The following is a 27,875-nucleotide window of genomic DNA, read 5'->3' as shown; positions in this document are numbered from 1 at the left end:
CTGTAGTCCCAGCTACTTGGGAAACTAAGATGGGAGGATCACCTGAGCCTGGGAGATCCAGGCTAAAGTGAGCCAAAATCATGCCACTGCACTCCAGCATGGGCGAAAGAGTGAGACTCTGTCTCCAAAAAAAAAACACATCCTCCACATCATCATGCTTCTCGGGGATAATTCCTGCTCATCCTTCAGGTCTTCCTGTGGGAGTCAGTTCCTCTGAGGAGCTGCCCCAGTCCTTCAGCTGGAGTTAGCGCCCTTCTCTGGGACCCCATAGTGTCTGGACATCCTCTAATGTAGCACTTAGCTGCTTTTAAAATTCCCTCCCTGCCCCACCTCACTAGACCATGCACTCCATGAGGGCAAAGCCCTCACCTCTCCCAGTCCCTGGGTGCTCTGCTCTCCCAGCTGAGGGCCTAGCACACAGATCCCCCCTTCTCATGGGTTCAACATCCTGTCCTCAGGATGTTGGGCACCCAGTCACTGGTGGGCAGGTGGATGAATGGGGAAGCAGGGGGCTCCAGTGACACTGGCCCGACTCCCATATCTCTGTCTTCCTCAGCATCTCACTTACCTTTCTCTTGCTCAGCAGTGGTTGGGGAATAAGTGGGAGCATTAAAATGGAAAAGTACACTGGTATCTTTGAGTCTGAAATTATTTATCTGTTGAACATTTATTATGCCTCTTAATATGCAGAATACTTTGATTGACTCTAAAGGGTTTTAAAGATACCTCAGCTCCAACAGGGCAGGTGGGAATAGAAGTCGTCTAGATCCAAAATCCACACTCCTTACCATAACCCACAAGACCCATGATCAGACCTGTGCCCACCTCGCTGACCTTCTCATCTCGTACTTCTTTGCCCCTTGCTCTCTCTGTCTCAGCTATCCTTTGTTCTGCCTGGCTCTTCTGTCTCCAGGCTTTCCCTGGGCTCTTGTCTTTGCCTGGAATGCTCCTCACAGATCCCCCCTTCTCTTGGGTTCAACATCCTGCCCTCAGAGGGGTCTTTCCTGGACCCTCGCTACAGTTGGCCTCCTCTGCTTGTTCCATCATTTCCCGTCTTTGCTCTGCGGCACATCACTTCTGAGATTTTGTCTGTTACTTATTTGGTTGCTTTTTTATCGTCTGTCTCCTTAACTTGAGATAAGCTCTGAGAGCGCGGGAACCTTATCAGTCTTGCCCACTGCTGTATGCCCAGTGCCTGGCGCATAAGAGGCAACTCAGTAAACATCAGGTGAATAAATGAATGAATGAATCCTCTAGCAACTCCCTGGGGCAGCTCATCCTTTGGTCCTCAGGCCAGTCCAGCCTGTTACTGACTCATATCCAACTCAGCTCTGGTAATGAGTGTGGTTTCACCCAGTCCTTGGTCTCTTCCTGGAAGTACTGGCCCCTGCTCCCTTGGCATGTAGTTCTGCTCCATCTCCCCACCCTACAACCCAGCTGCTTGCTCTCCTTGCCCTCTCTAGCTGTTTCTCCTCTGCTTTATTGTAAATCCTTGGCTGCCTCTCCTGAGGCCTGTGCAACCCCTACTTCCTCAACTGTAGGTCCCTTGTACCCCCCATTTCCTGCCATGGCTCTCTACTGCCACCTCCTGGCACTGACTTGTACCACCCTGCCCTTTGCCCAACTGCAGTTGTTGATTGCACACTGATCAGAAATATTTGGTTTTTTTTTTTTTTTTTTTTTTTTTTTTTTTTTTTTTTTTTTTTTTTTGGTGTTTCACTCATGTTACCCAGGCTGGAGTGCAATGGCGCGATCTCGGCTCACCGCAACCTCCGCCTCCTGGGTTCAGGCAATTCTCCTGCCTCAGCCTCCTGAGTAGCTGGGATTACAGGCACGCGCCACCATGCCCAGCTAATTTTTTGTTATTTTTAGTAGAGACGGGGTTTCACCATGTTGACCAGGATGGTCTCGATCTCTTGACCTCGTGATCCATCCGCCTCGGCCTCCCAAAGTGCTGGGATTACAGGCTTGAGCCACCACGCCCGGCCTCAGAAATATTTGTTAAACAGCCCTGTCTCAGCCCTGCTGGCCAAAGGGCTCAGGACACTGACCTCATTCCTCCTCTGTCTTCCCACAGGTACGTCTCCTGTGTGCTTGGCTGCCCTTATGAAGGGAAGATCTCCCCGGCTAAAGTAGCTGAGGTGTGTGCACGTGTCAGGGTCGGGGGTTTGGTGAGGGTTGGCCACCTTGTCTGCCCCTGAGCGCGTACTCCTGAGGTTCCTCTCCCCCGCTTCTCCTGGAGGTTCCTGATTTCATTCATTCACCCAGCTCCTTCAGTAAGCGCCCCATCCCATGTGAGCACAGCCCTGTACTTGCTCCCTGGAGGTCCCCCTTCTAGCCAGACATGTAGTCCTTGAAGTCCCTGGCCTCTACCCCAGCCTGAAAACCTCCAATTCAGTTTCCAGTCTGGTAATTGAGGTGATCCTCTGAGGATCCTGGCTCCTTACCCAGGGGTTCCCACAGCTCCTTGCAGTGATTGAAAGGCCACAACCCTGACACCCTCTCAACAGTCACTAGGTCAATGCTGAGAAGAACAGAATACAGGAATTGTGTTTGACCAGCCCAAGAACTTACGTCATTTAGTCTCCAAAACCACTGTACAAATTTGGTATTATTATTCCCTTTTATAGTTGAGGAAACTGACACTGAATAATTTGCCATACAGGTTACAAATGCGGAAATCAGGTCTCAAACCTCATTTTGTCTCCATCCAAAGCCCGCTTCTTCCCAGGATACTTGGTGGCATCCAGATAGGGGGATGGTAGCAGTAGCAACTGTTCCTTGAGCAGGAGCATGCTGCCCCGCTCCAGATCTTAGCCTTAGTTGCTACCAGTCCTCTCCATATGACCAAAGGGTCGTCACCATTTTTCAGAAGCAGAAATTGAAGCTCAGAAAAGTTAAGTTCCTTGCCAAGGCCCACAGCTAGTGAGCAGCAGAACTAGGACTTTAACCCAGCATCTCATTATTTCAAAGGCCCGCTCCTTCCCCTGCACCCTGCCACCCCCTAAAGGCCAGCCACTACCGCCCCACTCTCTGCAGGGCCATTGGGGGCAGTGACATCACTATTTCATTTATCTAGCAGATCATTGGTGTCTTCTGGTCCCCTAACCCCACCACATCCCACGGTACCTTGTCCAGCAGCCCCTAGCCAGCAGCAGCTCCTTGGGTTTGGGTGAGGCGCATACTGCTCCCATTTTGCAGTGGTTTTAGAGGTGTGCAAATGGGCTCCTAAAAATTTAAATAGTGATGTGTCTCTATTAAAAAATATAACTATTGGCTGGGTGTGGTGGCTCACGCCTGTAATCCCAGCACTTTGGGAGGCTGAATTGTGTGAATCACCTGAGGTCAGTAGTTCAAGCCAGCCTGGCCAACATGGCGAAACCACATATCTACTAAAAATACAAAAAATTAGTGGGGCATGGTGGCAGGTGCCTATAATCCCAGCTACTTGGGAGGCTGAGACAGGAGACTCTCTTGAAAACAGGAGACAGAGATTTCAGTGAGCTGAGATTGCACTACTACACTCCAGCCTGAGCGACAGAGCAAGACTCCATCTCAAAAAAAAAATTATATATAGTTTATATATTATGTAACTATTATTAATTTTTTTTTTAAACGAGGTTTCATCGTGTTGGTCAGGCTGGTCTTGAACTCCTGACCTCAGGTGATCCGCCTGCCTTGGCCTCCAAAGTGCTTGGATTACAGGCATGAGCCACCACGCCCGGCCTTATATATCGTAACTATTACCCGGGCATGGTGGCGCACTCCTCTGGTCTCAGCTGCTTGGGAGGCAGAGGTGGGAGGATTGCTTGAGCCTGAGAGGCTGAGGTTGCAGTGAGCTGAGATCACACCACTGCACTCCAGCCTGAGTGACAGTGAGACCCTGTCTCAAAAAAAAGAAGAAAAAAGAAAAAATATATAACTAGCGTCTCAGACTCATAATTTCATGGATTTTATTGCTGAGGATAAAACTACATGAAAGGAATGAACTTCACTGATCCCAGCACCTGGGTCTGCCAGTCTGATGTGACAGTGGTAAGTGAAGGACTGAAGTCTGAGGGACACAGGCAGGGAAGAAAGAACAGGAGTTGGAGCCTCGGGACTGTGAGCTGGCTCCAGTGGCTGGCTCTGCCCCTTAAGCCTCAGCCTCCTGATCATAGAATAAGGATCGTCATTCCCAGTCGGAGTTGTGAGGAGCACGTGATCCTGTGGGAATTGAGTACTTGCAGACACAGAAGTGTTCTGCCCAGGCACAGGCCCCCTGCTTCTGAGTGCTTGGATCCCCTGGCTCATGGATTCTGTATCCTCCAAGTACCTGCTTGCTTCCCTAGGTCGCCAAGAAGCTGTACTCAATGGGCTGTTATGAGATCTCCCTGGGGGACACCATTGGTGTGGGCACCCCAGGGACCATGAAAGACATGCTGTCTACTGTCATGCAGGAAGTGCCTCTGGCTGCCCTGGCTGTCCACTGCCATGACACCTATGGCCAAGCCCTGGCCAACACCTTGATGGCCCTGCAGGTAATCAAAGGCATATGGTCATTCTCCCAAAGGTCGTGGTGGGCAGGACAGCTTATTATCATTTATTCTCTCAGCAAACATTTACTGATGCCAGTATGCCAGGTCCTGGGCTGGCAATGGTGGACACAGTCGTCGTGATCCCCAGATGTGAAGTGTACACCTCTGTGTTGGGGAGACAGTCAAGGGAGTTACATGGTAATCCTGCTGCATTACGACAGATGCTATGAAGGAAAGAAGCACAGGGCCCAGGAAGCCTAGAGGGGCCCCATCCCAGCTGAGGAGATCAGGCAGGATATGCAGAAGAGGCCTGAGCGAAGCTTGAAGGACATAAAGTAAGCCGCTGGCAAGGAAAGACGAAAGGTGACTGGGCAGAACTTCACCTCAGGACTGATGGGGGTTCAGGGAGGACTCATACAACATACAGGGTTGTGAGTGTGCGCGTGTGTGTAGCGGAAGCAGGTGAGGAGACGGGAGGTACAGAGGCCAGCAGAGGTCACTCAGAGGCAGAGGCTTTAATGCCGCTTCCCACGGATTGAGCTAAGACCTCAGATTTGGTTTCCCTTGAGGTTTGCTTGTCGTGGGCTGGCCCAAAAGGGGGATCATTGGCTGGCAGCCGGATAGAAGGAGCATTGTTAGTGTCTGACCTTGCCATAGCACTGACCTAACCGTCCATCTGTAGGGTAGCGATGGCAGTCCCAGCCACCTTTTTTTTCCTCTCAGTTGTCCCCTAGAGGTTCATGTCTGAATCAGGCGAGTCTGTTACATTCTGGGGCTGTTTCCTCAGAGTTGTGGCTGTCAAGGGTAAGGTTGGTAGCTCTGTGGTCCCCTCATTTCTCAGCTTACTGTGACACCCTGCCCTGCGTCTGGGCTTTCCTTCAGCTCATGCGTTTCCTGGCCAAGCAGGTAGGGAGAGTGACTTCCTCTCCCACGGCGTGCCAGGCAGGTAAAGGGGATTTCTGCACAGCTGAGGTGAGTCTGAGGCAAAACTTCTTCCTGACCAGGCGCAGGACACTCCTGCTGCTCTGTGCTTCTGTGTTTCATGGCACCTGATGTCTCAGAATCCCCTTTTTGAAAATTTATCAGGGAGGCCGGGCGCGGTGGCTCAAGCCTGTAATCCCAGCACTTTGGGAGGCCGAGGCGGGTGGATCACGAGGTCAAGAGATCGAGACCAACCTGGTCAACATGGTGAAACCCCGTCTCTACTAAAAATACAAAAAATTAGCTGGGCATGGTGGCGCGTGCCTGTAATCCCAGCTACTCAGGAGGCTGAGGCAGGAGAATTGCCTGAACCCAGGAGGCGGAGGTTGCGGTGAGCCAAGATCGCGCCATTGCACTCCAGCCTGGATAACAAGAGCGAAACTCCGTCTCAAAAAAAAAAAAAAGAAAAAAAAAGAAAATTTATCAGGGAACAGGTTGAGCTGTGTGAGGTCTGGCAGTAGCTTCCTCTGACCTCCCTCTTCCTGCCCTGAGAAATATGGATTGATGTGCCAGGTTAAGTGCTGACTTAGATGACAGAAACAAGACCCAGTCCCTGCCCTCTGGGAGCTTATGTCATGGTGGGTGGGGAAGACGGATGGAAGATTACAGGTGTGTAAATAACAAATTGTAAGACCATTTATTCACCTGTTAAAACCTAACTCCTTCTGTGTGCCAGGCTCTGCGCTCAGCATTGAGGAGTCAGCTGTGACCAAAACAGAGTCCTGATCTCATGAGGCTGACAGTCTAGCAAGAAGAGACATAATAAATAAGCATATAGCAGGGCAGGTGCTCATAAGCACTGTGGAGAAAAATGAAGCAGGTTAAGGGAGTGCCAGGTCTTCCTGTAGAGTGGTCTCACTCAGAAGGTAGCATCTGAGAGAGTTCTGCAGACCCCTAGCAGGGAGGGGAAGGGAGGGGAGCCCCATCCAGGAAAGCAGGCGCAAAGCCCTGGGGGAAGAGGAACATGAGGAGGCATGTGGCAGGAGCAGTGTGACCGAGGAGAGGGGCAGAGATGTCAGGGTTAGAAGGCCATATCCAGTGGGGCCTGTTTTAGACTGAGCTGGGAAGCTAACAGAGAGTCTTTAGCAGGGGCAGGGAAGGAGATAATCTGAAACGTTCCCTTTAAGAGGCTCCTTAGCTGGGCATGGTGGCTCATACCTGTAATCGCAGCACTTTGGTGGCCAAGGCAGATGGATCACTTGAGGTCTGGAGTTCGAGACCAGCCTGGCCAACATGGTGAAACCCCATCTCTACTAAAAAATTAGCCAGGCATAGTGGCGGGGGAGTAGCTGTAATCCCAGCTACTTGGGCGGCTGAGGCACAAGAATTGCTTGAACCTGAGAGGCAGAGGTTGCAATGAGCCAAAATCATGCCACTACACTCCAGCCTGGGCAATAGAGCAAAACTTTCAAAAAAACAGAGGCTCCTCTGCTCCTCTGGCTGCTGTATAGAGAATACACTGTAGAAAGACAAAGACAGAAGAACCAGTTTGGACCTACAGCAATCCAGGTGAGAGACGTGGCAAGGGAGCCTGGAGGGCACAGGTGCATGACTGGATCTCAGGAGTTTGCGTTCTGATCTGTGAAGCTTGAGACATCTATAGGCAGGTATGTTAACCTGGGTGCAGTTACTTGGGAGCGAGTGGAGATGGAGAAGCTGTCTGAGGAATGAGCAGTAAGGGCTCCAACCTTCAGAGATCAGGGAGGTGAAGAAGAGCCAGCAAAGACTGGATCGAGGCCTCAGGAGAGGCCAGAGCACCATAGGAGGAAAACCAGGGGGATGTGGAGCCCTGAAGCCACGTGGAGGAGGTGTCCAAGATGATGCGGAGAGTCAAGTGCAAAGATGGCCACTTGACCTTTGTACTTAGCTACAAGGAGGCCACCAGTAACCGTGACTAGAGCTGTTTCAGTGGAGGAATTGTGGGGACTCAAACCTGTTTTGAATGGGTTCAAGTGAGAATGGCAGATGTTAAGTGGGAACAGCTCTTTTGAGGAACTTTGCTTTGAATGGGAGCAAAGAAATGGGAGGTTAGAGGGTCCCAAAAAGGGTTTATAAAAGATGGGAGAGATCGCAGGCTGCTGTGTGAGGATGACCCAGTAGAGGCGAGGAACAGGTTGCAGGAGAGAGAGGAGAAACTTACTGGACACATGCTGGAGCAGGTGGGAATGGGCCTCACGCTGAGGTGGAGGGGTTGGCCTTGGCTAGGGGCTCGGGGTCCATCCCAGGCAGCATGAGGGACGGTGGGTCTGTAGGCCCAGATGCAGGCAGGTGGGTAGATGAGATGGTGGGAGTCAATGGAGACAGTCTCTTCTGATTCCATCTCTTTCCATAAAGAAGCGGATGAGAATGCGCATGGGGAGAATGGGGATGGGGAAGTGGGTGATAGAGGTTTAAGAAGAGAGAAGAAAGTGAAATAGTCATCTGGGAGAGTGGGAGAGTAGGAAGCGACTGACCTGGGAACATGGGATGTGGCTGTAGTGTGGTGAGGCCCTGACTGAGTGACAGCAGCCTGGAGGTGGTGGGGTGTAAGCAGCGGAGGTGGGGTGGGGTGGGGAGTAATTAATGAACCACGGTAAACAACAGGGGCCTGAAATCTCAGCTTTGGGAGTGGGTTAGGCTGGTGATCAGAAAAGGTCTCCCTGAACAGGTGGCTTTTAGACTGGAACCTAAAAGGTGAGAGTCCACCAAGAAAGGAAAGATACTGCCGGCAGAGGAAATAGTGAAACAGAAACTAAAAGAAGAAGCACTGTCTGTTTCGGTGGGACTTTTGTGTCCACAGAATCAAACACCAAAGGAAAGAATGACTCTGGAATTTCAGGCAACAGACTATTGGGAGGTTTGCAAGGCCCAGCTCTGTGGGTTCTTGTTCCCAGTGACAACTGTGTTTCATCATCCTTATGTTTCCAGATGGGAGTGAGTGTCGTGGACTCGTCTGTGGCAGGACTTGGAGGCTGTCCCTATGCACAGGGGGCACTGGGAAACTTGGCCACCGAGGACCTGGTCTACATGTTAGAGGGCTTGGGCATTCACACGGTAAGCCCATCCGCCCCCTGGTGGTGACAGCCCTGAACTGACCAGGGCTCAGCCTGAAGCTGAGAACAAAAGCGGATGTGGGTATTTGGGGCTGTTAAGGTGCTGAGTAGTAAAGAGGAAGAGGGTTGGCCACGCGCAGTGGCTCATGCCTGTAATCTCAGCACTTTGAGAGGCTGAGGCTGGAGGGTCCCTTGAGCCCAGGAGTTTGAGGCTGCAGTGAGCTACGATCCTGCCAGTGTACTCCAGCCTGGGTGAAAGAGCGGGACCCTGTCTCTTAAAAAAAAAAAAAAAGGAGGGGAAGGGAACCAGGGATTATGGATATTTGATCTAATGTTTTAATGTTTGTGAGAGTAGGGTTGAGTGAGGCCACACCCATGGCCACAGGGAGGCTGGGGTGTCAGGGTGACTTTGAGAGTTCAGTCCTAGGAGGCACCAGGGAATACAGAAGGGGCCCTGGAAAGGGTCAGGTTCATGACCTGAAACGAGTCAGTTCTCTATTGCCCTTTGTTTTATTCTATGTAAAATAAGGACAGTAGCATTAGCTTGCCAGGGATCCGCCAGGGTCCATTGGGGCCCTCAGTGGTGAATGGAAGCAGAATAGCATCTGTGCTTGAGGGTAAGAGTGAACTGGGTTTAAAGCCTACTCCTGCCACTTACAGGCTATGAGAAATCAGACACATTATTTCATCTCTCTGAACCTAAGAAATGGTAATAATAATAGCTGTCTCATGGAGCCATTGTGAGGATTAAGTAAGAAAACGTATGTAGAGGGCCAGGCATGATAGCTCACACCTGTAATCCCAGCACTTTGGGAAGTCCAGGCAGGTGGATCACCTGAGGCCAAAAGTTCGAGACCAGTCTGGCCAACATGGTGAAACCCTGTCTCTACTAATAATACAAAAATTAGATGGGCATGGTGGTGCACCCTGTAACCTCAGCTACTTGGGAGGCTGAGACAGGAGAATCACTTGAACCCCGGAGGCAGAGGTTACAGTGAGCTGAGATCGCGCCACTGCACTCCAGCCTGGGCAACGAGCAAAACCTCTGTCTCCAAAAAAAAAAGATACGTGGAATGCTTAGCACAGAGCATGGAGTGCACATCAGCAAATATGAGCTACTCTGTGAACAGAGGGTTTCTGCCTGACCCTTTCAGTTGGTGTTTTTATTCTTCCCTCTCTGCCTTACCATCCTCACTTGAATATCAGTTTTTTACCTCTGTGGACCAGGCCCTGTGCTAGGCTCTGAAGAGGGAGCACTGAACAAGACTGATGGGATCTGTGCCCTGGTAGTGGCACTACAAACCATTATACAGACTGGGCATCTTACGCGAGCAGGAGTCAGAGGAATAACCCAGGTGCCAGACAGACAGGAGCTCACTGGTAGCTGGTGTCCCGCTGTCAAGGGAAAAACCCTGTTTATCTTCATCTTTACTTTTTAAGTATCAACAGTTGTCTGTCCATGCTGATATTTTCCCTGGTGTTGAGGGCTTACCATGACTTACCGCTTCCTCTAACTTATTTCTCAAAGGGTGTGAATCTCCAGAAGCTTCTGGAAGCTGGGAACTTTATCTGTCAAGCCCTGAACAGAAAAACTGGCTCCAAAGTGGCTCAGGCTACCTGTAAACTCTGAGCCCCTTGCCCACCTGAAGCCCTGGGGATGGTGTGGAAATAGGGGCACAAGGCCGGGCGGGGTGGCTCATGCCTGTAATCCCAGCACTTTGGGAGGCCGAGGTGGGTGGATCACAAGGTCAGGAGTTCAAGACCAGCCTGGCCAAGAAGGTGAAACCCCATTTCTACTAAAAATACAAAAATTCGCTGGGTGTGGTGGTGGACGCCTGTAATCCCAGCTACTCAGGAGGCTGAAGCAGGAGAATTGCTTGAACCCAGGAGGTGGAAGTTGCAGTGAGCCAAGATTACACCATTGCACCCCAGCCTGGGAGACAGAGCAAGACTCCATCCCAAAAAAGAAAAAAAGAAATAGGGGCACACACAGATGATTCATGGATGGTGACGTGGAAATGTGAATGAGGTTAACGGCGCAGGTACGTCACAGCCAGCTCTACGCAGAGGTCTCTCCTGGCAGAAAGCAGGCGAGGGGCAGGAGGAGCTGCTTGGCCTCAGGCTCTCCTGCCAGACCTGAGTAGGAGCAAGAGGCTTTGAGGGCTGTGATGAAGTCTCCCTTCACAGACCCTGGCCCAGGGGTTGAATGCCTGAGGGCATGTGGAAACCCCATTCCCTACTTGGCATGATCCTCGAGTCTCCTCTCTGGATGGAATCTGCAAGCTGGCCACCTCTACACAGTTCCACCCTGGCATGCCCTTGGGGCCATTGCACTCTGACTTCTCAGGACACAGGTCCTGGAGATTCTTCCCAACCTGGCAGAGGCCATTTGCGGAAAGTGGAGAGCTTCTGCCAACTCCAGCATCTCTGGAAAATCTCCACGCTGAATGTGATTTTTGAAAACAGCTTATGTAATTAAAGGTTGAATGGCACAGAATCATTCCAGCATTCGGTTGTGCAGCTGTGTGTATACATGAGTCTGGAGGAGGAAAATACTTTACCATGTTGCACCCTGGGAGGAAAATGAAGACTGAACTAGTTTATTAATCTTTGTATTCCCTCCCTGTTTCCCCACCTCAGCCCCAAATCCATAGTGACTGGAATTCAGTGGCTTATTCAGGAGGCTGCCTGCAACAGTTTGCTGGCCAGAACACCCAGCAGGGTTGTTTCTGACCTTTGCCTCTGTGACCGGGGCTGTTGCACAAACTCCCCTGCTTTGGACCTCGGCGGCCCAGTCACTCCCTGGCTCTCACAGGCCCGGGAGCTCTCACCTGTGGGTGCCCCGGGCTCTGTGGGCAGACGCTGATTCCCAGCCGCGGGGAACACTTCCGTGCTCGTGCATTTAGGGCGCCTTTACTCTGGTTTCATCACGCAGTACATCACATTTGGTGCATATTATTCTCTAGCCCTACCACTTTTCATTGTAAACAATCATTTGCTAACCTGCCGTCGTGGCAGGCAGAGTGTAGGCAGACCATTCCCGGCAGGTGGGAGCCGCGGTAAGGGTGGGAGCCGAGGGCGCTGGCACCTCTAGTGTGGCCTGACAGCTTCCTCCAGCTCCTTGGTTTATTTGCGAGCAGGACGTCCCAGAACCACTGACCCAAGACCCCGCTCCTGCCTTAGTCCTATGGGATTGGGAAGTTCAAGATTTTGAATTCAGACACCAGCAAGTTTGAAAACCTGCGGGTCAGAGGGGGGCAGGCGCGGGCCCCCTACCCTTTGTCCCCTGCCCCCTCGGAAGCGCGGCGCTGCTTCCAGGGGTTGGGACGAGCTGTCGCGGGGACCCAGGGCACCAGCAGGACACGCCCGCTTCGGGGACTTGGCGCCAGCGTCGTCCCTCGAGGGGTAACACCGCCCAGTTCCGCCCTCAGCGGGCGCGCGCGTCGCGCAACCGCCGTCACAGTGCGCAGGCCTTTTGTCCTCCCGTCGTCCCCGTAGTGGCCGTAACCCGAGTGACACGTTTCCTTGGGGGCGTGGAGGGGCGGGGTCGGGGTGGCCCGTCAGCGCTTAAAGGGCCCGCCACTCGGGCGCGGGAGGCGGTGCCTCTGGAGCCAGCGCGGGGCGCGGGAACCCGAGCAGGTTCGGGAGGCGGAATGAAGGGCCGGGTGGGCTCGCCGGGGGCCGGGGAGTCCGTGGGTAGCGAGGGAATTTCCGAGGGGCCGGGCCGCTTTGCGGGCAGCGTCCCTCCGTCCCAGTTCCCCGCTTCCTGGGCTGGGGCGGCTGGGGTTCATTCATTCCCGGCCTGGGGACTCCTAGCTCGGTCCCGCTCCGCGCCACGGCCCAATGCCCAGCCTGAGACCCAACCGCCCTCGAGTGCTCGGGGCCCAGCGCCCCTTCCCTCCAGCAGACAAACTGGGAAAACCGAGGGGGCGACGGCTGAGCAAGGTCACTTCGCGGGTCGGGGGCGCAGCGGGCTTCAGACCAGCTTTCCTGCCTCCCAGGGCCTCTCTGCGACCTACCTTAGGGGTCCGCGCCGAGCGCGAGGCGAGGGTGGGGGCGGCTTCGGCGCGGCGGGCAGAGTCCAGCAGGGAGCGGTGGGGGAAGGGCGAGCCGTCTTGGGAGGGGGCCGGGCTGCGAGCCTGGCGATCCGGATTCCAGCCCGCTGTCGCCAGCTGTGGGACTGAAGGCAAACTGCTTCACCTCTGTGACCCTAGTATCTTTATCTGTAAAGTGCCAGTGATAACACCTGCCTCACCGAGATGCTGGGGGAATTCAGGAAAATCATGCAGAAGTGCCTGGGACGGAGCCTGGCACGTAGAGCACTATTGGTCCAGTGGGTTGGAGCTGCGTGAGCCCAGAAGGGAACAGAGGCAGCCTGGAGAAAGGCGGCAGCGGGCTCGGACGCTGGGAATGAAAGGCCTCAGTGTCTGGGGCTTCCTCCTGGTCCCGCCCTTTCTGCCCGCAGAGTTTGTTCAGGGTGGAGGTGCGCACCTGGCCAAGTCCACGTCTACATGGCCCACCCAGGGCGGCCTAGAGTTGGGCGAGATCCTTAACTCCGAGCCAGAGTGTGACCGGGCTGGCCCTGGCATGGGCAGAGGCTGAGCCTACCTGGCAAAGGACCTCACCCTTGAGGCCATGTGATCTATTTCCTGCTTCCTCCCAGCTGGCCCTTGAGGAAAAGGGAGTAGGGGCCGCCTGGAGCAGGAGGTATTAGTCACTGAGCCCAGGAGCCAGTTTACACCTACCCATGGCAGAGGCATTGGGCAGGCCTGGGTCTGAGCCAACAGAACCCCTTCTAGGACCCTGGAGTCTCAATCCTGCTGCCATTTTCCTTCTGCCCAGGACTCTGCAGTCCTCAGTCACTTTGGAGAAGGCAGTGTGGATCCTCAGATTCCATCTTTCCAACCCCAAGACAAATGGACTAGAAAACAAGGTGCCTGTGTGTCAGTCTCCCCAGCTCTGCTGTGGCAGGCCCTTAAGGTCACCTCATTGAACCCCCACACTGCCTCATGATGTTTATACAATTATTAGCAAGCCTAAGGCCAGAAAGTAATGGTATCCAGACTTGCCCCAGGGCTGACTTCTGAGCCATTCTGGTACCTAGGGCACACTGCTGCCTTCTTTCAAAGTGAGCTTAGAGGGCCAGATTCCAGGGAGAAGGAAGCTCTAAGCCAGCAGCCTCAGCCACCTCTGAGACTCTGTATCCCGGGCCAGGTGCCATGGCAGAGAAGGTGCTGGTAACAGGTGGGGCTGGCTACATCGGCAGCCACACGGTGCTGGAGCTGCTGGAGGCTGGCTACTCGCCTGTGGTCATCGACAACTTCCATAACGCTTTTCGTGGTGAGCAGCAGTGGGGCTGGGGCTTCTTGAGGGGATGGTAGAAACAAAACCCTGGGTTCCACTTCTACCACTGAGTGGGGGATGTGTGTCTGGCTTGTCCCTGGGAACACAGCACCCTACTTCATGATGATGTGGCCTACATGTGCCCCACCAGGAGGGGGCTCCATGCCTGAGAGCCTGCGGCGGGTCCAGAAGCTGACAGGCCGTGCTGTGGAGTTTGAGGAGATGGACATTTTGGACCAGGCAGCCCTACAGCGTCTCTTCAAAAAGGTGGGTGCAGGCTGGGCCCGGTGGCTCACGCCTGTAATCCCGGCACTTTGGAAGGCTGAGGTGAGCAGATTACTTGAGCCCAGGTGTTCAAGACCAGCCTGCGCAACAGTGAAACCCCATCTCTACAGAAAAATACAAAAATTAGCTGGGTGTGGTAGCCCATGCCTGTGGTCCCAGCTACTGAGGAGGCTGGTATGGGAAGACGGCTTCCAGGAGGTGGAGGTTGCAGTGAGCTGAGATGGCATCACTGCACTCCAGCTTGGGCAACAGAACGAGCTGTCAAGAAAAAAAAAGGGTGCAGGCAGGCAGGCCACAGGCATTGCCAAGGACTAAGGCCAGTAGAGTAACCTCTGACCATGTCACCCCTGCAGCACAGCTTTGTGGCGGTCATCCACTTTGCGGGGCTCAAGGCCGTGGGCGAGTCGGTGCAGAAGCCTCTGGATTATTACAGAGTTAACCTGACTGGGACCATCCAGCTTCTGGAGGTGAGAGGCATGGGGCAAGGCATGGACACTACAAGGGTGTCCAGCTGGGCCCCAGCCTAGGAGGCAGTGCCAAACACAGAGCCCAAGCTGTATCATCCTGGACACATATCTTTACCTCCCAGCCTCAGTTTCCCCATCTGTAAATAAGAGTGCCCATAACCTCAGCCCAGTCCTCCCGTGGAAGAGTAATAGGGTGGGAGTAATGTGTGAGGCATAGACCACTGATGCCACCTCTCCATGACCAGATCATGAGGGCCCATGGGGTGAAGAACCTCGTGTTCAGCAGCTCAGCCACTGTGTATGGAAACCCCCAATACCTGCCCCTGGACGAGGCCCACCCCACGGGTGGCTGTACCAACCCTTACGGCAAGTCCAAGTTCTTCATTGAGGAAATGATCCGGGACCTGTGCCAGGCAGACAAAGTGAGAACCCCCTTGACTGCACCCTGGCTTCACTGACTGACAGACTCCTCAGGGCCCACCATGAGCCCAAGAGTGGGATTCTGAACCCCCCGCTATGGAGGAAGCTAAGCTCAGGCAGTCGCAGTGGAGGGCCCCACCCCTGCTTGTTTCTAGAGATAATGGATAGGTAACTGGCCGGGCATGGTTGCTCACCCCTGTAATCTCAGCACTTTGGGAGGCCGAGGCGGGCAGATTACCTAAGGTCAAAAGTTCAAGACCAGCCTGGCCAACATGGTGAAACACTGTCTTTACTAAAAATACAAATATTAGCCAGGCATGGTGGTGAGGCCTAGTCCCAGCTATTCAGAGGCTGAGGCACAAGAATTGCTTGAACCTGGAAGGCGGAGGCTGCAGTGAGCCAAATCAGGCCACTACACTCCAGCCTTGGTCACAGTGAGACTCCGTCTCGGCAAAACCAATTGGCATGGGGGTGTGGAAGAGGGCTCTGGGTTCAGCTGGGACATACTGCCTGCACTTCTGGCCTCACTGCCTGACCTACATCCCACAGACCTGGAACGCAGTGCTGCTGCGCTATTTCAACCCCACAGGTGCCCATGCCTCTGGCTGCATCGGCGAGGATCCCCAGGGCATCCCCAACAACCTCATGCCTTATGTCTCCCAGGTAATGCAGAAGGGAAGGGTCAGAGGAGTGGCCCTAGGGTTACAGCTGGTGCCTGGGACCTGGGAGGAACTGACCTGATCTCCACCTCCAGGTGGCGATCGGGCGACGGGAGGCCCTGAATGTCTTTGGCAATGACTATGACACAGAGGATGGCACGGGTGAGCCAAGGACTGGGGGACTAGGAGTGGGAGCCAGGAGGGAGAGTCAGGGGAAACAAACTCCCATCCCCGCCGCCTCCTCTGCAGGTGTCCGGGATTACATCCATGTTGTGGATCTGGCCAAGGGTCACATTGCAGCCTTGAGGAAGCTGAAGGAGCAGTGTGGCTGCCGGGTAGGAAGAGAAGGGAGAAGTGAAGGAGGGGAGGGGGCAGATCTAGGCAGAGGGGCCCAGAGCGGTGGTTAGTGCAGCCCCTTCCATAAACCCTGTTCTCCACGGGGCAGATCTACAACCTGGGCACAGGCACAGGCTATTCGGTGCTGCAGATGGTCCAAGCTATGGAGAAGGCGTCTGGGAAGAAGGTAGGCCCCCACCCCACCCACCTCACGTCACTCAGGTCTCAGCACCAGAGCAGCTTTGGCCCTTCCCACTTACTCTCTGGTGGGCACCTGCTACTACCCAGTCTCCTGACCCTGCCTAGCACCCAGCACCAGGTGCCTGTGGGCAAGCACTGCTCTGTTCTTAAAAGATTTGCTCAGCTAAGCTCCAACTACCTCCTGTCTTGCAGATCCCATACAAGGTGGTGGCACGACGGGAGGGTGATGTGGCAGCCTGTTATGCCAACCCCAGCCTGGCCCACGAGGAGCTGGGGTGGACAGCAGCCTTAGGGCTGGACAGGATGTGTGAGTGCTGGCCTGACCCCTGCAGAGTTATGGGCCAGGGAGGGGCTGATCAGATCTAGGTCCACCCACCCAGGGTGGTCTGTGAGGTTGGGGGAGGTTATGCATTCTACTGTGGGCCCTGAGCACACACCTCACGTGTTGCAGGTGAAGATCTCTGGCGCTGGCAAAAGCAGAATCCTTCAGGCTTTGGTGCGCAGGCCTGAGGACCCTCCCCTGACAAGGACCAGGAAAAGAGAAGCAGCTGCCTGCTCTCCAGCCTTTGGCAGGAACCCAGGGCCCTGGAGCTGCTGGGGCCACGCCAAGGCCTCCCCTACCTCAAACCCTAGCTGGGCCCGCTCAGCCCACCAGGCATGAGGCCAAGGGCTCCACTGACCAGGAGGCTGAGGTCTCCAACTCTTATCTTCTACAGGGTCCAGGAGTTCATCAGGACCACCAAGAGCGAGTCATGGGGCAAGGCTCTGGAACAAAACCTCCCAGGCACTCATTTACACTGCTCTGAAAGAGCTTTCCAAAGTATTTAAAAATAAAAAGTTTTCTTACACCGAGGCAGGTTCTCACAGATGGTCACTATCTACCCCTGGAATAGAATCAGCCAGGCCTGAGCACTGAGGAAGCAATTTCTTTAATTTTATCGGAATCCAGGACACAACAAGAAAAACACCCAAAACCACATGGAGACAGAAGACGAGACACAACTCCACCCCCAACACCTCCCTGCTCTAGAGTTGGGACAAAGTGGGGGTGAGACAGCTGAGGGGAGACCTGAACCTCAGTCCAGCCCTGCAGGCTCCGGGCCTCCAGGGAAGGAGGGTAACGGGAGGCAGGGCCCAGCCCCCCAGTTGGGGGAAACAGCTGAGGGAAGGCCCCCCTCAAAAGGCTCCACCTCCTCACCAGCCCTCCGGCCCAGGGACAGGGAGCCCACAGCAGCAAGGGGGCCCCAGGGCCATGGCCACATTCAGGACTGAGAAGCAGCTGGAGTGGAGGCAGGAGAGACACACGATTATCTGGGCAGGATCAGTTGGGGCAGGGGCCTGGGAGGGCCCCATGGGCCAAACCCTGAGGTCACAGGAGGGGGCCCAAAGCGGGGCTAGTGAGTGAGGTCCTGAGTGAGTGGGTCAGCGGCTGGGCCCCTTTCTCCAGCTGCCTGTAGCCCCTCCAATACTGCTGCCAGGGGGGCCCGCCTCCAGGGAAATGGGATAAGAAAGCAGCCTGCCCCTGCTGCAGAGAGCCAGGTGGCTGAGGCCAGGAAGGAAGGCCTGGCCAGGCCTCGCCACCTGCCCCAGAGGCCTGTGGGAAAAGGACAGGTCAGGAAGGGTGGGGACAGGGGCTCGACTGGCTCAGATCCAAGATGGTGCCACGCTTGCTTGCTGGGTCCCCCATGAGCTGGGAGACCACACTGAGGCCAGCGACTAGTTTTAGACAGGAGGCAGCAGCTTCTCAAGAAATTCCTTCACAGCTGCCATCTCCTGAGGGGATTAAGAGGGGATCACAAGAGGCTCCTGGCTGGAGGCAGAGAGGTGGGAGTGGGAAATGGTCCCCCCACTGACCTGAGGACAGGAGCTATGCATGACGCCGGGGTATGTCTTGAACTGAACCCTGGCAGGTGTGACAACAGACCGGAGCTTCTCAGCTGTCAGGGCACCAAACCGTACGGGCACCATGGGGTCCAGCTCCCCATGGCACTGGAGGATGGCCAGGTCCTTGGCACTGCCATTAGCTGCCTGGGGGCCAGACAGGACTCAGGGCAAAGCCAGTGCTGCAGCAGTCCCCAAGCCAAGAGGATGCAGACACAAAGGTAGGGGGTGGGGGGAGGTCAGTGGGGACATTCACCTGAGGGAAGGCCCGGTGTAGAGGCAGCCAGCAGCTCAACGCCACGATGCCAGCCAGAGGGTGGGGGCAGGTGAGGGCTGTGTAGAGGGACAGGGCCCCACCCTGGAGGGAGGAGCGAGAGGGGTCATGAGGGGACAGCTCATCCACCTGCCACCCCTGCCCCCCACCCCTCTCCCCTCACCTGTGAAAAGCCGCCCAGGACGATTCGATTGGCAGGGATCCCATTCTTCATTTCATGCTCAATCAAGGCCTTGACTGGGGGGAGGGGACATGATTGGGTGAGGGGAAGTTGCCAAGGGGCCCAAGAAGGGAGCCAGGTGGAGGAACCATCCAGTGCTTTCCTGGGGGGCAGGGGAAAGAGGATACGGAGGAGGGCCTGGGGTCTTACTGTTCTCTGCTGCCTTCTTGATGCCAGCCTCGTCCTCTGGGGCATCTGGACTCAGCCCCATCAGGTCAAACCTGAGGAGAAGAGGTATTGGCAGCTACAGAAAACCCTGGCCAGCACCCTGTAGTTCCCTCAGCTTGTGTCCTTGTTCCCCTGCCCACCACCCACTCCCAAACTCACCAGGAGGGCATCACCATCTTCATGTTGAGGGTCACGGGGATCCTAGGCCTGGGGAGGGACAGCCAGAGGGCCCATCATACTCAGGAGGGATGAGGAAGACGCAGCCCAGAGTGGGGCTGAGCCTCCCCTGGGGGTCCCTCCCAGCAGACAGGGCCTGTGTTTAAGGTGTTGCCAGGCAACCTGCCACGGGCTGGAGGCTGTGGTTAGGGCAAAGCGCCAGTGATGGAGAAGCAGGGCCCAGCTCTTGGTGCGATGGGGTCCCAGGCAGTCGGTGAGTACTCGGGGAAGGGGCAAAGGGAGGTGTGGGTCTAGGAGAGCTCAGGTCTAAAAGGCCCTAGGGCTGGGGGCTGGTGCTGGATCCCACTCCAGGGGCTCCACAGGAGCTAAGGTTGAAAATGTCACTTCTGACTGCCCTGGGCCCAAGCCTCAGGATGCAGGTGACAGAAGAGAACAGACCTGGGACAACAGGACCACCCCCAGATGACCCCCAGCTTCAGCCCCTCCCTTGCTGGGGTGACACTCACGCATGGGGACAGATGTACTTGACATGAGGGAGCCGGATGGTGGAGAGGGCGTCAGCCCAGCTGTGCCTGTAGGAGGGATGGGAGAAAAGGCTCCGATGCAGTAGGAAGAGAAGGGGACGGCCGGTCGCAGTGGCTCACGCCTGTAATCCCAGCAGTTTGAGAGGTCGAGGCTGGCGGATCACCTGAGATCAGGTGTTCAAGACCAGCCTGGCCAACATGGAGAAACCCCGTCTCTACTAAAAATACAAAAAAATTAGGTGGGCATGGTGGCAGTCGCGTGTAATCCCAGCTACTTGGGAAGCTGAGGCTAGAGAATTGCTTAAACCCAGGAGTCGAGGTTGCAGCGAGCCGAGATTGCGCCATTACACTCCAGCCTGGGCCACAGAGTGGGATTCTGTCTCAAAAAAAAAAAAAAAAAAAAAAAAAAAAAAAAAAGGAAGGGAAGGGGACGTGCAGGCCTCTTGGTCCACAGCTGGGCCCAGGCCCCCTCCCTAAGGAACACCCCTCCCCTGTCACTTACCCTGTGTCTCCAAGTCCATGTAAAAAAATGACCTGGAAAAGGATGGGACATGGGGAGACACGAAGGTTCCCCCTAGGTCCACCAACTTCTGCCCACCCCTCCCCCACCCCTAAGGACCTGGGGGGAACCCAGGTAGGAGCCAAACAGTTTACTACTCCAAGCCTCCTGACCTCAGGATACTGCCTGCTCATCACCGCCACCTCCATTTTCCCATACCCGCTCCAGCCGGTCCTCCAGCTGCCCCCAGTGGGTCTGGCCATGGATGAAAAGGGACCCTTACCGCGGCCGTTTCCCGCTCAGCTCCAGACACGGTGGCAGCATCGGTGAGCAGGGGCACAGACATGGTGTTACCACACATACACCACACGGCTCCACGGCGGGGGCCTGCACACATCGGGGATGGTGGTCAAGTGCACAACCAGGCACAGGACACACTCCTGGCCCAAGAGGCCACCAGGCCATCAGCCCCACACAGCACCCAGGTTCTGTCCTGAGCACAAAAAATAGTCAGGCAAGAAGTCCCAGGGCACAGGGGAAGTCTGCCTCCACTCCAGGGCTGAAAGGCAGAGGAAGCCACCCTAGTGGCCCAGAAGGTGTGTCTCTAGTTCTGGCCCAACACAGGACCTGAGTTTGCTGGAGAGAAAGAGGCAGGGCATAGGGACTGCAGGGCAGGGGGTGAAGTGAGGCAGCCACACCCCTGTTTCATTCCCCCTCTAACTGCTCTGGGGTCAGTGCCTTCCCACTGCTCTCCAATCATTCCTGGGTCCCTGCCTCCCCAAATCCCAGCCCTATAGGAAATGGAGAGAAAAATGCCAGGGAAATGAGCTTCCAGCCCCTACTCAGTGCCGCCCCCCACCCCCATCTCAACCTCCCCTCACCAGCCCGATTGGGCCTCCACGCAGTTTCTTCTGGCTCATCCATTCCCAGAACCCCGGGGGGCTGCCCATGTCCCCAGAGAGTGTAAGAACTCCTGTCTGCCACCCACCCACAAACTGGTGCTCCACACCCTCCTAAACAGAGCTACCTGCTGCAGCGGCCACGGACTGCAAACGGGCCCGGCCTGACCACGCTCTGGGACTCCCAAACACACAAAAGAATGTCAGGCTGGCAGGCCCCTCCCCATCCTCAGCGTCCTCCAAACTCGCCGGAAGCTTCCACTACCTGCCTCCAAGTGCCTGTCCACCCCTCCCAACTGGCCTCACCTTCCATCTCTGACCCCTGAGGGCACTTCTCCACAATGGGATTGTTCGCCTGTGATCCGGGGTTCCTCTTCCCACTGGGAATGCACCTCCCGCCCTGAGCTGCAATTCCTTTCCTTCTCCACCGTGGAGACTTGGACCTCCCGCCCAGCCTTCCTTCTCAGAGGGGTACCTTCCCCCTGACCTGTCTCCCTCTCCACCTTGAGAACTTCCACCCTGACCCAGGATCTCCTGCTCCCCACAATGGGAACTTCTGTTCTGACCAAGGCTCACCCTCCCCATTGACATTTTCTACCCTGACCCAGGACTCGCACCTGCCCACAATGGGGCTATCTTTGACTCTGGGGAAGCCCCCGCCCCACAACGGGCTCTTCCACCTCCGACCCCGAAGTCTGTCACATTATACCCTGACACCCCCTTGCCCAGCTCCACTCCCGAAGTCCCCAAGACAGGACAGCAGCTTCGTACCTTACTCCCCACCCCCACCCTCCCCCCATCGCCGCTCCCCCTGCCTGCTCTCCAGGACCCTCCAGAGGCCAACGTCCCCCACATATTCTTCTACAGCCGCAGGCCGGGTACCTCCACTCTCTGGGGCTTCCGAGGCCGCTTAGGCGATTCTCCTTTCTCCCGCAGACACACTCTTCCCCCTCGGCCGCCCCCGCCGGAACTTCCGTTCGAGTCCCGGGAACCCAGCCAGCGCGCTGCCGGATGTAGCCTGGCCAACGGTACGGAACCCGGAAGCGGGGACCCGGCTTCGCTAGATAGAAGCTGCCATGTTGGAGGCGGCGGGGCCGCTCCCTGTCACTCAGCCGCGCAGTTGCTGGGTTCTCACCTGCTCCCACCTTATAGAATGGAGACAGGACACCCAAGACTCCCACTTCCTACCACCACCCAGGCGCCTCCTGGAGGAGTGCTGTCCGGAAGGAGAGGCATCCCTCACACTATTGTTCGCAGAAACTTTACCACCTTCCCATCCCCATGCGACATACCTCTTAAGGCCTTGGGTGTCTGCCACTGGCTTTCATGGCCCTATTCCAGGATCATGAATGGAATCACATAGTCTGAACTGAAGAGACCTTACAGATCATCTAGTTCTCCAGCCTTAAAGATGGGGAAACTGAGGCTCAAGGAAGGGAAGTAAATAGCAACCTTGGGGTTCCACTGAAATTCTGCCTCTGGATTTGCTTCCTGAGCTATAAAATGGTAATAACCACCCTGTCTCCTTCACAGCTTTATTGGTAGGCTTAAATGAGGTTATGTGAACATACTTGATACACTGTAAAGTCACAGCATGAGGTGTTAATCACACAAAACAGGACTTAGGGAAAATATACAAAGGTTGTAGCAGGAGAGCTGGACAGGCACTGGCAGTGTTAGCGCTGCCCTTCACAAGCAATGCCATGCAGACAGTGCACAAAACGCTGCCATCAAGTTGAAGTGGAAATAGGGATCAGGGACCACAGAAAAGTCCGAGGGGGAGGCAAACGTGAGTTGAGGGAGCATCTCCCTGAGAATGTGTGGGGATCTGCAAGTACAAAATGAGTCACGCTTGTTCCTCAGCCACTTAGGATTCATTCTCCCAGCTTAACCTATACTAGTGCTTTCTTTGAACAGAAAGAAAACAGTACAAAGTTGGAAGCACAACAAAGCACTTTCCCCCAGGCCTAGAGGCAATTCAGTCCTAAGTCTCAACAGGTCAAGGAGCCTACAACACCAGGGTTCACGGCAGGAAAACTTTGGGCCTAGGGGACCACCGCAAGCCAAGGACTCAGGACTGAATGTCAAAAGAAAAAGGAGGTAATGTCCCCACTTAGGGAAAAATAAACACTTCCTCCTGCAGCCTCAATCACCTGAGACACCATGGCACTTTGAACAAATTCTTCAGAACAAAGCTTCAAATTCAGAGGCTCAGTCCCAGGAGCTGTGATTAGTGCTTTAATTAGTGGAATTAGTGAAGGGCTAGTCTGCTCTAAGACTTATAACTTTATTTTCCCCCTATTCCAAATTTAAACATAATTCTTCTTTTAACTCCAGAAAACAATCCAACTGAAATAAAAAGGCCGTGTCTTGAGTGCATAGGACTCAGTGCTTTTCAAGAGTGCATTTGCATCCTGGTTGATTTGAGATTTGATTTAAGAACTTTTGAGGGCCAACAAGGTTTGGTGGTAGCAGATTTTTCCCAGGACAGGCTGGAGAAACAGTAGCTATATCCTTCTAACAACAGCATGGGCCAATCCCTCAGAGGAGCTCTCCCAAGAGGATCAGATTCAACACTAATTCCATTTATCACCTGTTCCTGTTTTCTGCAAGGGAGAGAATACCGACCATTTCAAATCCCCTTTTTAGATACTTACATTCTCTCCAATTGCCAAACTGACTTTCAAAATTTAAGTCCAATGTCTTTAGTCCACCTCAGACCACATGAGCTGCTCAATTACTTTCCTCACTCTCATTTCTTCTGATGAGCTCCAGAATCAGTTCTCCCTTTTTTAAAAATGTCATTCTACAAATTACTTCATTTTGTGCAAAATGAAATACAGGTTTTTTGTGTTTTTTTGAGACAAGGTCTCACTCTGTCGCCTCAGGCTGGGGTGCAGTGGCACAATCATGGCTCACAGTAGCCTCAACCTCCTTGGCTCCAGTGATCCTCCCACCTCAGCCTCCCAAGTGGCTGGGGCTACAGATGTGTGCCACCATGCTCAGCTAATTTTTGTGAAATACAGGTTTTCAACTCCACCTTCCTCTTTACATGTATGGGTAGGAGTGTTTTTGGCCTACTGTACAAAATTGAGCTTGACCTTTCCTGGAGAAACTGATCCAGCCTTGATTTAATTGTGGCACTTCCTATAACCTACCTAGTCCAAAACAACAACAAAAAATTTCAAAGTTCAGTACAGTTCCCCACGAAATGCAAGTTGCATTAGTACTATCATGAACTCAAAAGAAAGTACAAACATTTAAGTCTGGCAAGGATTTATTAGGAAGCTTATTAGTCACAGTGAATAAAAGCCATGAAAAGAGGAACTCAGATCTCCAAATTCTGGCACTGGACTTACAACACTAGTTAGAAGCTAATAAACATTAAGGATGTTCCAAGGGGAATCTTAACTAAGTCTCAATCTGACTGACCAGATTACCTCCACACACAGAAATGATCCCCATGCTCTCCCCTGACTGCTTAGCTAGACAGTGGAAAAGACCTTCTTCCCAAGCTTAAGCTATCACGCATCAGCAGGAGACTCCCGCCCTTCTAGCTATAACAATAGGACACATGTGCGTGACAGACAACTCCAAGCTGGGAAACTTGATAAAAATGCTGAACAATGAGAGGGGAAAGGAGCAAGCAGGAACAAGTGTTTCTAGTTGGAGACCCTCCTGATGGCTACTACTAACACAATCCTGAGGCGTCAGAAAGCTTCCTACAGCTCACAAATAGTTTCCTTTAAAAAAAAAAAAAGTCACACAACATTCCTGCCACAAAGCAACATGACACTTGGAATCACATGGCCACATTGACTGGAAAAGCAAGCATTATCCATGACTGCCAGATGCCACCCAGCCCAAGACCCCATTTCCACAGTGCCCTAGAAAACCACGATTGTTCCCTGGCACCTACACAACCCTCCCAGTGGTGTCATATCTTCTGTAGGCCAGGTTTCTGCAGCAAGCCCCAAAGACAAAGCTTGGCAGACGCTGTGGCAGCCAACTCTCTCTGGAGCCTCATCCCTTTGTCCTTCCCAACAGGTAGTCGTACATCTTCACTGACATGGCACCTCTATGGGAGCCTTGGCCAGCCCTTAGGAAATAAAGTGTGTCTGTGGGGTAACCTGATGGACCCTATGGTCTGCTGGGTTGGCGGATGCTTCGTAATTGCAGATGGTCACCTCGTGTCGGCGAAGCTGTGAGAAAATTGAAGCTAGGTCAGCTGGCCATTAAAAGAATTGTCCTTTTCCACACCACACACATTGCTGGAAGTCCTTATTCAGGCTCATTTCTAGAAGTCATCATTTAATATCTCCCGATTTTGATACTTAGAAGTCGTCATCTAGTATCACCCAATTTTGATACTTTTTAACTTCAGAAAGCTGTAAAGATCATTATCAATGATTTACCCTGTAACTGTGAAGATTCAGTCACCCTACTATAACAGGGGAACCATGAGAACAGGAACTTGTCTATTGTATTATCTTATTCCTGGTGCCTGAACAGTAAAGATTATCAGAAGTTTTGAAAGAATTTGAAAGTGAAAAACTATGAATTAATATAAATAACAATTTCAGGCCAGGCGCAGTGGCTCACACCTGTAATCCCAGCACTTTGGGAGGCTGAGATAGGCAGATCACCTGAGGTCAGGAGTTTGACATCAGCTTGGCTAACACGACAAAACCCCTTCTCTAGTAAAAATACAAAAAAATTAGCCAGGCGTGGCACTGGGTGCCTATAATCCCAGCTACTCGGGGGGGCTGAGGCAGAATTGCTTGAACCCAGGAGGCGGAGGTTGCAGTGAGCCAAGATCTCACCACTGCACTCCAGCCTGGGTGACAGAATGAGACTCTGTCTTCCCGAAATATATATGACAATTTCAACCTCCTTAAAAATACTTTTTAGTTTGTCAAATCAAAGTGTATACTGATAAAACCAAGAAAAATCATAAATAAACCAGGAATAATTGTAACATTTGCTTTTTTCCCTTCCCTGTAGCCCCTATCACCACAGTGTACAGATATGTAGACATGAGGGGACAACCTTTCCAACCCCATCTTACCTCAGTCCACTCTCCTCTCAGGCCAATATAAAAGACCTTTGTGGTATCTGCTCCAAAATTTTTTGAAATATGAATCGAGAGATGATAGACATTTGAAAAACGAGAAATTCTAGAGGATGACAGGAATAGGGAAAGAAGATGTAAGTTACAGTTCAATGAGTATCTCACCACTATGTAAAACAACAATTCGGCTCCAACTCGTAAAACCCAGGCAAAGTCAGAAAACACTTGGAGTTGTTCCTTCTCCTTTGGACAGGTAATTAATTCAAGGACCATTTACTGAGCATCTGCCAGATCCTGTCCAAGGCAGTAGGGATAACCACTGCTCCTGCCCTCAAGGAACAGGAACGAGAAATGCTGCATAACCCAGCAAGGATTCTAAGGCACATTTAGTGTTGAACTAAACTAATGGGAGATATGGCAGTCACATGTAACTCTGCCTGTTGTAAGCTCACTATACAAAGAGGAATTCTGAAAGCATCTTTACTAAAACCACCCTAGGAGTTCATTCAAACCTGCCAATTGCTTCCAAGTTAACAAGTCTGTGGCTGGCACTGAATCTCTGCCAAAAATTGACCGAGTCAAAGATCAAGTCTCTTCCACTGTTTGAACTCATTTCTGATGTTAAGAGAGCAGGAGACTGGCCAAAAATAAGTGGCGAGCTGTATAAGCAGCCACAGAAAATGGAAGACAGGCCCCATACTTACTTTGTAGCATACTCTAATTCTCCTGTCAGATCCCGGTTCAGACTAAAGGTCTGATCTGGCTCCCTTTCTGTATCATCAAAGGACATCTGTGGAATATTCTTGTACCTAAGAAAGGAAAGGGAAGAAAAGTCAAGAAATGTGCATTATCAGGTTTCAGGTTTTCAAATCTTTCTACTGACTGCTTAACTGGCTTTGGTTCTATCAACAGGAGATTGAATTTAGGGGTCAAATTTTAGAAATGGCATTTTATTGGCACTTATATACAAATATCTCCGAATATTTTTTTCTTTTTTTAGTTACCCAGGCTGGAGTGCAATGGGTGGCTCACTGCAACCTCCACCTCCCAGGTTCAAGTGATTCTCATGCCTCAGCCTCCCAAGTAGCTGAGACTACAGGCGCACGCCACCACACCCAGCTAATTTTGGTATTTTTAGTAAAGACAGGGTTTCAACATGTTGGCAATGCTGGTCTCAAACTCCCGACCTCAGGTGATCCACCCACGTTAGTCTCCCAAAGTGCTGGAATTAAAGGCATGAGCCAACATGCCCAGCCTGCAAATATCTTTAACAAAAAAAGGGCTGAGATCTGCAACATAGCTCTGTGACATCTTTGAGTGGGTTAATATCACATGAGAAGCAATACACAAAGAGACGGCTCAAACTAGGTCACATGCAGCAAATGCATGGAGAAAATAAATAACTCAGCACATTCGGACCACACTGAGGATGTTGTTAAATAAAACAGCTTACTCATGGGAAAAATACATACTTTGGCAGAAACATACTACACACAGTTAAGAGATAAAAGATCACGTAACCTAATGCTCAAGCAATTTTTTGTGTCCAAAAACTACACCATATACTCAGTCACCTTACAGTTCTTAAAAAAAAAAAAAAAATCCAAAAAACAAAAAATAATTTGAGGGTTTCCATTTTGAAAGAACATGAAAGACTGCAACCTCACATCTAAACTGCTAGAGAGGTTGCAGTGAACTGAGATCATGTCACTGCACTCCAGCCTGGGTAACAAAGGGAGACTCCGCCTCAAAATAAATAAAAAGTAAAATGCTAGAGAAGAAAATGTTTTTGAAAGAGTAATCTAAGGCCGGGCGCGGTGGCTCACGCCTGTAATCCCAGCACTTTGGGAGGCCGAGGCGGGTGGATCACGAGGTCAAGAGATCGAGACCATCCTGGTCAACACGGTGAAACCCCGTCTCT

At 52.9% G+C, this 27,875-nt stretch overlaps 4 protein-coding genes across 9 annotated transcripts in view; 2 read left to right on the top strand and 2 right to left on the bottom strand.

Moving 5' to 3' along the window:
- HMGCL (3-hydroxy-3-methylglutaryl-CoA lyase) overlaps positions 1-10,310 on the top strand; it is a 20,640-nt gene extending 10,330 nt beyond the window's left edge. The window contains 4 exon segments of the mRNA XM_017534541.2: positions 1,981-2,141; positions 4,332-4,520; positions 8,406-8,531; positions 10,059-10,310. Of these exon segments, the coding sequence (XP_017390030.1) occupies positions 1,981-2,141; positions 4,332-4,520; positions 8,406-8,531; positions 10,059-10,160 (578 nt within the window). The 3' untranslated portion in view covers positions 10,161-10,310.
- Positions 10,311-12,068: 1,758 nt separating this feature from the next.
- Positions 12,069-17,094, top strand: GALE (UDP-galactose-4-epimerase). Of its 4 annotated transcripts, none has more exons than XM_037740646.1 (11): positions 12,069-12,169; positions 13,745-13,870; positions 14,025-14,140; positions 14,512-14,625; positions 14,871-15,047; positions 15,595-15,708; positions 15,800-15,866; positions 15,954-16,039; positions 16,150-16,227; positions 16,434-16,548; positions 16,693-17,090. In XM_037740646.1, exons 2-11 carry the CDS (start codon positions 13,750-13,752, stop codon positions 16,749-16,751), a joined length of 1,047 nt encoding a protein of 348 aa, XP_037596574.1. In that variant the 5' UTR covers positions 12,069-12,169; positions 13,745-13,749; the 3' UTR covers positions 16,752-17,090. The 4 variants fall into 4 exon arrangements, with proteins under 4 accessions (XP_037596574.1, XP_037596573.1, XP_017390021.1 ...); XM_017534530.2 differs by lacking the exon at positions 12,069-12,169 and adding an exon at positions 12,224-12,556 and having other exon boundaries at positions 16,693-17,094; XM_017534532.2 differs by lacking the exons at positions 12,069-12,169; positions 16,150-16,227 and adding an exon at positions 12,221-12,556 and having other exon boundaries at positions 16,693-17,094.
- Positions 17,095-17,151: 57 nt separating this feature from the next.
- On the bottom strand, positions 17,152-21,875 carry LYPLA2 (lysophospholipase 2). 3 transcript variants are annotated; one of them, XM_017534535.2, is made up of 10 exons: positions 21,766-21,875; positions 20,268-20,371; positions 19,988-20,019; positions 19,468-19,533; positions 18,944-18,991; positions 18,767-18,837; positions 18,560-18,633; positions 18,379-18,480; positions 18,096-18,269; positions 17,152-18,014 (listed from the first exon to the last, which is right to left on the bottom strand). In XM_017534535.2, exons 2-10 carry the CDS (start codon positions 20,343-20,345, stop codon positions 17,964-17,966), a joined length of 696 nt encoding a protein of 231 aa, XP_017390024.1. In that variant the 5' UTR covers positions 20,346-20,371; positions 21,766-21,875; the 3' UTR covers positions 17,152-17,963. The 3 variants fall into 3 exon arrangements, with proteins under 3 accessions (XP_017390024.1, XP_037596575.1, XP_017390027.1); XM_037740647.1 differs by lacking the exon at positions 18,379-18,480; XM_017534538.2 differs by lacking the exon at positions 19,988-20,019 and having other exon boundaries at positions 21,766-21,869.
- Positions 21,876-24,142: 2,267 nt separating this feature from the next.
- PITHD1 (PITH domain containing 1) overlaps positions 24,143-27,875 on the bottom strand; it is a 9,772-nt gene continuing 6,039 nt past the window's right edge. Inside the window, exons 4-6 of the mRNA XM_017534539.1 lie at positions 26,659-26,763; positions 25,952-26,060; positions 24,143-25,085 (exon numbers count right to left, since the gene is read on the bottom strand). Coding sequence (XP_017390028.1) covers positions 24,984-25,085; positions 25,952-26,060; positions 26,659-26,763 — 316 coding nt within the window. The 3' untranslated portion in view covers positions 24,143-24,983. The remainder of the gene's footprint in view (positions 25,086-25,951; positions 26,061-26,658; positions 26,764-27,875) is intronic.

Source organism: Cebus imitator, unplaced genomic scaffold (assembly GCF_001604975.1).
Source record: "Cebus imitator isolate Cc_AM_T3 unplaced genomic scaffold, Cebus_imitator-1.0 Scaffold87, whole genome shotgun sequence".
In the NCBI taxonomy this organism is placed as follows: Eukaryota; Metazoa; Chordata; class Mammalia; order Primates; family Cebidae; genus Cebus; species Cebus imitator.
The sequence above is the reverse complement of the archived record's forward strand: the minus strand, read 5'-3'. Positions and strand labels throughout refer to the sequence as shown.